This window comes from Haematobia irritans, chromosome 5, assembly GCF_050003625.1.
Source record: "Haematobia irritans isolate KBUSLIRL chromosome 5, ASM5000362v1, whole genome shotgun sequence".
In the NCBI taxonomy this organism is placed as follows: domain Eukaryota; kingdom Metazoa; phylum Arthropoda; class Insecta; order Diptera; family Muscidae; genus Haematobia; species Haematobia irritans.
In genome coordinates this window covers 142,708,723-142,718,566 of record NC_134401.1, presented here as the reverse complement: position 1 = coordinate 142,718,566, position 9,844 = coordinate 142,708,723, and the positions used below count along the sequence as shown (strand labels likewise).

Below are 9,844 nucleotides of genomic sequence, written 5' to 3'. Positions count from 1 at the left end.
TTCAACAGCCGTTGCATCACTTCTTTAGGTGTGATCCGAATTTAATGTTTTGGATGTAAATTAAAAAATTCCGTAATATTTTGTCAAAAAAAAAAAAAAAAAAAAAAAAAAAAATATATATATATATATATATATATATATATATATATATATATATATATATATATATATATATATATATATATATATATATATATATATATATATATATATATATATATATATATATATATATATATATATATATATATATATATATATGTTTATGCCACATAAACACCTAAATTTTCTTTGAATACATAATATTTTTTCCTTAATGCATTCCCTATTGGGATTTTAAGAATGGCCAATTGCCTTAAAGATACATCTGAAAATGATATCGATAAAATTTGATAACAACATGAATTCACCACATTGTCAAACAATGTCAAAGTACAATTTCCGCAGAAGACTAAAAAACCTCTGTTCTATTCAAATTTACAATCCATACTGGTAAGACCTTTACTCAGAAAATAAATCCTGTATTATTCCACACATCTGAAATCCATTTGTGTTTTTATTCTTTTCGTTTCATTCTCTGATTATTGGTTTCTTTCAAACTCCTAATATCATCCGGAGTACAAAGTCACCTACTATTCAAAATAGTTGTGAACTTTGTTTTGGCTCATGAGATTCTCCCTCCAACAGATTGATTGCTCCCACATACATAAACATTTTTGGTCCAGTTCGAGACGGATTCTATCAACTCTGTGATTGGTGTACTCTCTGAGAATTCTGCTCCGCATCACTGCTCCATACCATTGCTCCACTTACCTGCACTCATCATATTAACAGGTTAGTTGACGTTTCCATTTTTTCTCTATATCATTATTCAAGTGCTATTCGGTGTGATCAAGACAATAACGCAAGAAAATTAGAGGACGCGTAATTAAAAAATATTAGTAAAGTTTGTGCATAACAAAAAATAAATAATTCAAGAATAGAAAATTATAGTCAATATTGCGAATTTTTAAGTTAGAACGGAAAGGAAAATCAGACAAGTACACAAAAGTCATCCTATTCATTTGTCTTGCAAAATTCCCAATTACATTAAATGCTATCAAAAGAGATTTGTTACTTTGCTTTGGTTTGCTGGTTGAAAATTCTCATTTAAGGAGCGATATGAATTATCTTCTTGACTTAAGGAATACAGAGGAATTATTCGCCTGGAAAATTTATTGGTGAGTCGCAAATCGCGAAAAAAAAAAGAAAAGTCATATTTTTTTGGGAAACGTGTTATGTTGTCTGCATTTACAGCCTTTTATGAATATTAATGCATGTGACAGATGCCTGTTATAATTCTAACATGGCTCTGTAATTATATTATGCCTATGCTTCCTACTTTACAGCGATCCATATTCACCTCAAACTCCATCACCCATAACTCTCTCCCATTCTATTTCAGTATTCTTTTTTATTATTGATTAATCCCGTTTTTCCATTCCTTTTGATTTAACATACCTCCCCATAAGCTCCCTGCACTATCCCCAAAGTAACATTTTGGCTCCCTCACTTCTATTGTATTCTCTCATTTTATACATTACCCCTCTACTCTCCCCTCTTCAGATCCACACCACATCGAAGTGACCACATTATACTTAGTTACAGTGCAACCTCTACTTCTAATCCTAAACATATTTACTTTTATTTTTCTAAATTTTCCATATTCTTCCATTTAATATTGTATCAGTTTTCTTTTTCTAAATTTTATTCTGCTTGTGCGATTTAATTGATTTTTCATTGTTTCATATTCATAAAAAGTATAATCGAAACCTACTTTGATTAGGGAATATCGTTCCATAAATTCTTTCTATAATTTCCTCTGGCAGTTGGCACAGATATTTAAGATTTATATATTCATATTTATATATCCATTATTTAATTAATTTGCATGATACTGGTAGTTGTTTATTTTATTGTTTCTTGTGGCATTATCGTGATGGACGAGGTCATACTGTAGAGATTTTGTTCATCGCTCTATTCCCAAATTCATGATACAACACCTCTTTACACACTGAACGAAAAAAGCCTATTGGTATACAGGAAAAATTAATGTTCTGGTGTATCTTTAACCACTGTATTCCGAATTACTCCTTAGATTAACGGAAAAACTGTCTAAAAGCAGAAATTGGAATCATGATCATTTTTACCGTGTACTAATTTATGCTTACATTTTTTTTGTAATCGTATGAAAATGGTTTTGTGCTTTAGTGTATTGGACTGATCATTGAGTTATGTACCGACGATTAGCCCATAAACATATTTGTGATAAGCGGAATTGCACTGAGTTGTAAAAAAAGGAAATGAAATAACGTTGGCTATAAAAAAAAAAAAAATAAATAAATAAATAAATAAAAAAATAATAATAATAATAATAATTTGATTTGTCAAGTTATATTTTCCATCAACTTTTAACGAGATTTTTTCTTCGGTGTACGCATCACCACTTGCACTCCAGTCTCTCACACTCATTCCCATTCTCTTATCACCCATTCTCTTATCATCCACTCTCTTACCATCCACTCACTTCAACTCACACCCACATTCACACTAGCCCTAGTCAGTAAATTATTTCTCTCGCTCTCTTTATATAAATCATGTGGAATGTATTTCATCGGAGATATGTTTTGATATTAAATTTTTGGTGTTAAATGTTTATGAAACAGCTGATCTCACTTTGATGCAAATGAATATAATTTCTGTGTTTACCCAACCGCGTATAAATTGTATCTTTTGAATATCAATATCTCACGCTCAAGGTTGTAAAGTAATAGGGTTGCCAAAACACGTTTTTAATTTTTTTTTTTGTAAATACCCATTTTTTATCGGCGTTTACTACAATATGCTATTATAGTATTTTACTTTGGGGTACGTTTCTACATTATTCCATCAATCCGAGAATATATATAAAAAAGTGAAATTCCATGATCAATGCTACTTCTCACATATATACCCCTGGAAAAACTATTCATAAATCATTTGAATGGGGGCATATATATTTAAATACTGAATTTCACATTGTAAATTTGTTTTCTGATTTTATTGTATTCTTTGTAAAATCCTTATCTATTCAAGGCTATTATTAAGCCAACATTTTGTATTCGGTGATATCATCGCAAAGTTTCAATTTCTCATTTTTCATTTCCATCCGGAAAAAGTTCAGACTCGAATCCACTTCTAAATTTTAATAATAGTTAAATTTTTGATTGGAATTTATTCTATATTTTTTCGATATGTCTCTTAATCGTTTTATACGCGTTTCTGACCGATTGGTGGAGTTCGAAGCCCACCTTAATGATAAGAATTCCCCTTTAACATCGTCTTACATTATCGAGACTCATATGGAGGAAATAAAAACTCTGTGGGCAGATGTTAAGCTCACTTATGATCAATGTCTCCAGGATATCGATGAGGATGATAAAGAGGAGAAAGACGACGATGTGGCTTCCGAGACGGAGACGGTGAAGGGGAAATTCAAAAGCGCGTATGGGTCATTTTGTCGGTGCAATGCACTTTTACGTGAAGCTTTGCATGAACAGTCTCTCTCCAGAGGCACCCAGCCAAGTCCTCAAATTGTTTTTTCACACACTCCTAATTCGGAACCCATAAATGGGTTCAAGTTGCCGCCATGTGAGATCCCAATCTTTGGAGGTGACTTCTCGGCATGGCCAACCTTCAGGGACATCTTCAAAGCAGTTTGCTTAGATAACCCAAGGTTGAGTGCTGTTGAGAAATTGTTTCACCTCAATCAGAGGACGAAAGGGGAGCCGCATGACATAGTTGCCAAGTTCCCTCTTACAAACGATAATCTCGACGTGGCGTGGAAAAGTCTTTCAACGCGATACGAAAATAAAAGGGTTCTTGTTAACATCCAATTGAAAAATTTATTCGCTATTCCAGCTATTTCGTCCGAATCTGGAGCTGCTTTGAAAAAGCTCCAAAGAGACATGAATACGTGTATTTCACTTCTGAAAAGACACGATATCCAGGTGGATACTTGGGACCCAATATTTACGTTTATATGTTCCAATCGTCTTCCAGATTCCACTTTGACGTTATGGGAACAGACCCTGTCAGACAAGACCATTATTCCTAAATGGTCTGAGATGGACTTGTTTTTAACAAATCGACATAAGACTTTAGAGTCTGTTTCGGAAATTAGGAAGCAGGACCCGAGCTCTACAAGTCGGTCAAAGCCTCCACCTGGTAAATCCAGTAATCGGGACAATTCGTCACATGTCAAATCATTCCAAAACAATGTTTCAGAACCAAAATGTAGATTATGCCCAAAGGATAACCACATTATCCGAAAATGTCCCAAATTCCTGAAAATGGATCCCAACAAGAGATTTGCTGAAATTAAAGGCAGTAATCTTTGTATAAACTGTTTTTCGAAAGTACACACAGCGAAAACATGTACAAGTAAAAATTCTTGCCGTATCTGTGGTAAGAGACACAATACTCTACTCCATAGACCACAAAATTTCCAGCCTACTGACACCAATTCTAATGCAAATGCTACACCGCTTCCATCTTCCTCGAGTTCTTTACAGTCCACTAATTCATCGGGCAGCGGTATAGTTCATTCGTGTTTTACTTCGAGTTCTAGGGGTGTCTTATTAGGAACGGCAGTAGTGAAAGTTTGCCACAGCGGCTTGTCCTATACGGCTAGAGCATTAGTCGACTCGGGTTCAGAAGGGACTTTTGTTTCACAAAAACTTTTTAACATGTTGAAACTTCCTTTTCGACGTACCAGCGCCAAAATTTCTGGTTTAAATAATACTATTTCTGCGGCGGTACAAAAGGAATGTTCATTTGTCCTCGGTTCCAATATCGATGAAAATATAGAAGTTTTCACGACGGCACTTGTCGTGCCATATCTCTCCGGAAATCTTCCATCAAGCTCGTTTGACACTAGTTCACTTTCAGATCTGCCCACAATTCCCCTCGCTGACCCAAGATTCTACGAGAGTTCCAAAATTGATATCCTTTTAGGGGCAGATATCCTTCCGTCCATTTTGCTTCCTGGCCTCAAGCGACATATTTGTGGCTCTCTTATGGCCCAGGAATCAGTATTTGGATGGATACTAACAGGACCTATTCCAAACACTGCAACGAATAATTCTCCTATTGTTTCGTACTTCTGTGAAATCTCACTTGATAAGGAGATTTCACGCTTTTGGGAGGTGGAAGACCTTCCCAAGAAGAAATTTGCTTCTTTATCTGATACATACTGTGAAGAATTGTACAGTCGTACTACAAGACGGAATAATGAGGGGAGATATATTGTATCTCTCCCATTCAAAGAATCATTTCCAAGAGATATCAATATTGATCGATCTCGAAAAATTGCAATCGCCCAATATTTTCGGAATGAGGCTCGTTTAACTCGTACACTTTCTTTTAAGAATGAATACGATAGCGTCTTGGAAGAATATATTACCCTTGGTCATATGACAAGGGTTACCCCTAATACAGATTCTGATAATTCCAAAAGCTACTATCTTCCGCATCATGCGGTTATTAGGCCCGAAAGCGTTACTACTAAAGTCCGAGTAGTATTTAATGCTTCGGCCCCAACATCCAATGGGGTAAGCCTAAATGATATCTTGCATACTGGTCCCATTTTACAGAATGAGCTCATAATACTCATTCTCAATTGGCGGTTGTTCCGATTTGTATTCAATGGCGATATAACCAAAATGTATCGCCAAATTCTTGTCGATCCCACACAAACGTCCTTCCAACGTATACTTTTCCGAAAAGATCCACAAGATCCTTTAGAGACGTTTGAACTCAAGACAGTCACTTTCGGTGTAAATTGTGCGCCCTATTTGGCGATCCGCACCATTTTACAACTGGCAGATGATGTCGAGGCTAGGTATCCTAAAGCTAGCAAAATTCTTAGAAGCTCAATGTATGTGGACGATGCTTTAGTCGGCTCCCATACAATTCCCGAAGCGGTTGAGTCTAGAAACCAGCTGATTTTAGCATTGAAGTCAGCAGGGTTTCAAATGCGGAAATGGACTTCAAATTCCAAATCCATTTTAGCTGACATCCCATCTTCTGATTTGCTGAATGCTGATTTTTTAGAATTTGACGATTCTAGCACTGCCAAAACTCTTGGCATTCGTTGGAATGCTCGGTCCGATTCATTTTTCTTTGTTGTCCAGGAATTTCCAACCACTTGCTCCTACACGAAACGGGAAGTATTATCCCAAATTTCAAAATTATTTGACCCAGCAGGCTGGTTAGCTCCATGCATCATAGTGGCTAAGATAATTATGCAACAAGTGTGGATTGATGCTACGGGGTGGGATGAAAAGTTGTCTCCAGAGACTTTGAAAAAATGGATAGCCTTTCAATCCGACTATTCTCACGTAAATTCCATCAAAATTCCTAGATGGTTCCAATATTGTCCTAGCAGCATCGTACAACTTCATGGGTTCAGCGATGCTTCAGAAAAAGCATACGCTGCGACCTTATATATCCGTATAAAAAATAATGAGTCCGTAAGTACCCATTTGGTAGCTTCTAAAACCAAAGTTGCACCAATCAAGACATTGTCGATTCCACGACTAGAATTATGTGGCGCAACATTGCTAGCTGAAATGATAGATCACATTGTTCCGCAATTACAAATTGATAAATTTTCATTACATTGTTGGACAGATTCCACCATTGTATTATCGTGGTTAGCAAAACCTCCTTGCTTTTGGACTACTTTTGTAGCCAATAGAGTAGCCAAAATAGTTCAAGTAGTTTCGCCTTCAAAATGGCACCATGTTCCATCCGAACATAATCCTTCGGATTTAGCAAGCCGAGGTATTTCTCCACAAGACTTAGGCGAAAATGATCTATGGTGGCAAGGCCCACATTTCCTTAGAAATATTGAGGATAACTTTCCAGTATATCACCAAACAGATGATATCATTTTAGAAAAGAAAAACGTAAAAGTTAACCTTTCCTTTTTCACAAATTTTGAGGATGTTTTAGATAATTTTTCCTCGCTTCCAAGAGCAATTCGAGTAATTGCTTATATGTACCGATTTCTCTATCGAACGCATCCTAAATACCGACAAAGCTTTCACAGGACCAGTAAAGATATTTCTACCTTTGAGGTCCTTTTGGTCCATAATAAGCTCCAAATTATGTGCCAGAAAGCGTGTTATCCCAATGAGTACATGGCTTTATCCGCAAAGAAAAATATCCAAAAATCTAGTTCCCTATTAAACCTTAATCCATTTTTGGACAACGAAGGTATAATGCGTGTCTGTGGTCGTCTCTCGTCTTCACCAGCTCTAACATATAATGAGAGACATCCAATCATCTTGCCTTATAATTCCCAATATTCTCGCCTCCTTGTACGGTTTATCCATGAAGTTTCCCTTCATGGAGGCAACCAACTGGTACTGAAATTAATCAGGTCGCAGTACTGGATACTAAAGGCAAAGAATTTGATAAAAGCCACTATAAATAAGTGCAAGCCATGTGTGCTCTATAGACGTAAATGTCAAACGCAGTTAATGTCCGCCTTACCACCTCAACGATCAGATTTCACTCGCCCTTTTACTCATACTGGTGTAGATTTCGCCGGTCCTTTTGACATTAAGTCATATTCTGGCCGAGCTTGTCGCATTTCGAAAGGATATACTTGTGTTTTTATATGTTTTTCCACAAAAGCGATACATTTGGAAGCCACATCCGAGCTTTCAACTTCCGCCTTTTTGGCCGCTTTTAGTAGATTCGTTTCCCGCCGTGGTTGCCCTTTACATTTGTATTCCGACAATGGGACTAACTTCGTTGGCGCATCCAGGAAACTAGCTAAAGAATTTCTACAAACTTCACAGCAATCTGTCACATCCAATTACGCCCACCAAAATGTTACTTGGCATTTCATCCCTCCAGGGGCTCCACACATGGGTGGTCTCTGGGAAGCAGGGGTAAAAAGCTTCAAGAGTCACTTTAAAAAAGTTGCTTTAAATTTTAAACATACGTTTGAGGAATTTCAAACACTCTTGTCCAAAATTGAAGCTTGTCTGAATTCACGTCCACTTTCCCCTTGCTCCGAAGAGCCATCAGACCTGTCCGCCCTTACTCCTGGCCATTTTTTAATAGGCTCACCAATTCTAGTGCCGATTGATCCGTCTATCGGAGACAATCCAATATCTATTGTAAATCGCTGGCAGAGGCTAAAGGTAATCCATCAGCACTTTTGTTTGCGATGGAAGGAGGAATACCTTAAAGAACTCCATAAGCGACATAAATGGAAACAACCATCTGAAAACCTCCAGGAAAACGCTATGGTAGTTATACGAGAAGAAAATTTACCACCAAACTGTTGGCGTCTTGGTCGCGTTACAAAAGTACACCCTGGGGCGGACAACAGAGTCCGAGTTGCAGAAGTCAGGACTCAAAAAGGGATCATAACCAGACCAATCACCAAACTCGTTGTACTCCCATTTGAAAATACGCCATAAATAGCAATATACCTTATTTATATTTCTGAATTCCTATCAACAACATCTTTTTGTTTATAGTTCCATAAACTCGCTAAGACAATGTCACCTAAAAACAGCAACACCAACCGTTGTGGACAAAAAAGGACTTCTTCATATATCTGCCGTCTATGTAGGCAATCCCACCCGTTGCGGAAATGTAAGCGTTTTCTGAGTATGAACATTACGAAACGCAAAGAGACAGTTCAAAAATATGGCTATTGTAAAAACTGCTTGGCACACGAACATTCAGGAAATGCGTGTTTTACTACGACTGGTTGTCGGTTTTGCAAAAAGGATCACCATAGCTTGCTCCATGCCCATCCAAGATTGCAGAATACTCAAAGGAAAAACTCATCATCATCTTCGTCTAAAAAGCCTTCTGTGAAAACTGAAAAACCTACAGTATCTTCAACACCATCGACGGCATTTAACTCAGCAAGCACAACCCTTTCAGCTATACTGAAACAAAATGCGGTCACTCTGCTTCCAACAGCCTTAGTTTCTGTTACTACAAAAAAGGGAAATTGTGTTCTGCGTTGTCTACTGGATTCCGGCTCTAACTCTAGCAGTATTTCTTCTAAAATTGTGGACAAATTGGATTTGACCACCCTCACATTGGAAGAAGAAACTATTTGCCCACTCACCTTGATATCCACACATAACTCCGATATATCTATCGATACTGTTTTGAAGGTCAACAATCGCATATCTATGCATACACCCAGCAAATCTATTCCGCAGTCCTATGTCCAACACTTCTCTAATCTTGTTTTAGCAGATAAAGATTTTTACAAATCTGCCCCTATATCCATCATTTTAGGGGTGGATGTGTATTCTAGAATTATTAGCGAGGGCTTCCTTAATAGAAGTGGGCTACCCACTGCCCAAAATACTATTTTTGGTTGGTCAATTTATGGAATATGTCCTAACTAATTTAATCATTATTATCTAAACTTTTAATTGAATTTTTTGGAATTTTTCTTTTGATGATACTTAACCGAAATAAGCACTGAATTTTGAGAATTAATGCAAACGTGAACTTCCTTAAACTATAATTATAAATTGTATAAAAAAAAGATAATAGTAATAATACTACTATAAATAATAATAATCCTATATATTATCTAACTATTAAATTTAAAACTACAAGTGCATGAAATTAAAAATTGTAACCAGTTAGTAAAATGATTTATACTTGATATGGGTTTTCATTATCAATTTCTTGAAACTAGTAATCAAAACATAGTTTGACAATTTAAAAATTTTTGCAGGCGTACTGCAAGGCGGGCGCTAATGTTTATGCC

At 36.4% G+C, this 9,844-nt stretch overlaps 2 protein-coding genes across 2 annotated transcripts; both read left to right on the top strand.

Annotated features, from left to right (window-relative positions):
• The first annotated feature begins 339 nt into the window (after positions 1 to 339).
• LOC142240089 (uncharacterized) lies at positions 340 to 9,473 on the top strand. Its single transcript, XM_075311806.1, has 2 exons — positions 340 to 834; positions 8,580 to 9,473. The coding sequence occupies exon 2, from the start codon at positions 8,601 to 8,603 to the stop codon at positions 9,471 to 9,473; it is 873 nt and encodes a 290-aa protein (XP_075167921.1). The 5' UTR covers positions 340 to 834; positions 8,580 to 8,600.
• Positions 3,273 to 8,519, top strand: LOC142240090 (uncharacterized). Its single transcript, XM_075311808.1, has one exon. It carries the CDS (start codon positions 3,273 to 3,275, stop codon positions 8,517 to 8,519), a length of 5,247 nt encoding a protein of 1,748 aa, XP_075167923.1.
• Positions 9,474 to 9,844: the final 371 nt, after the last annotated feature.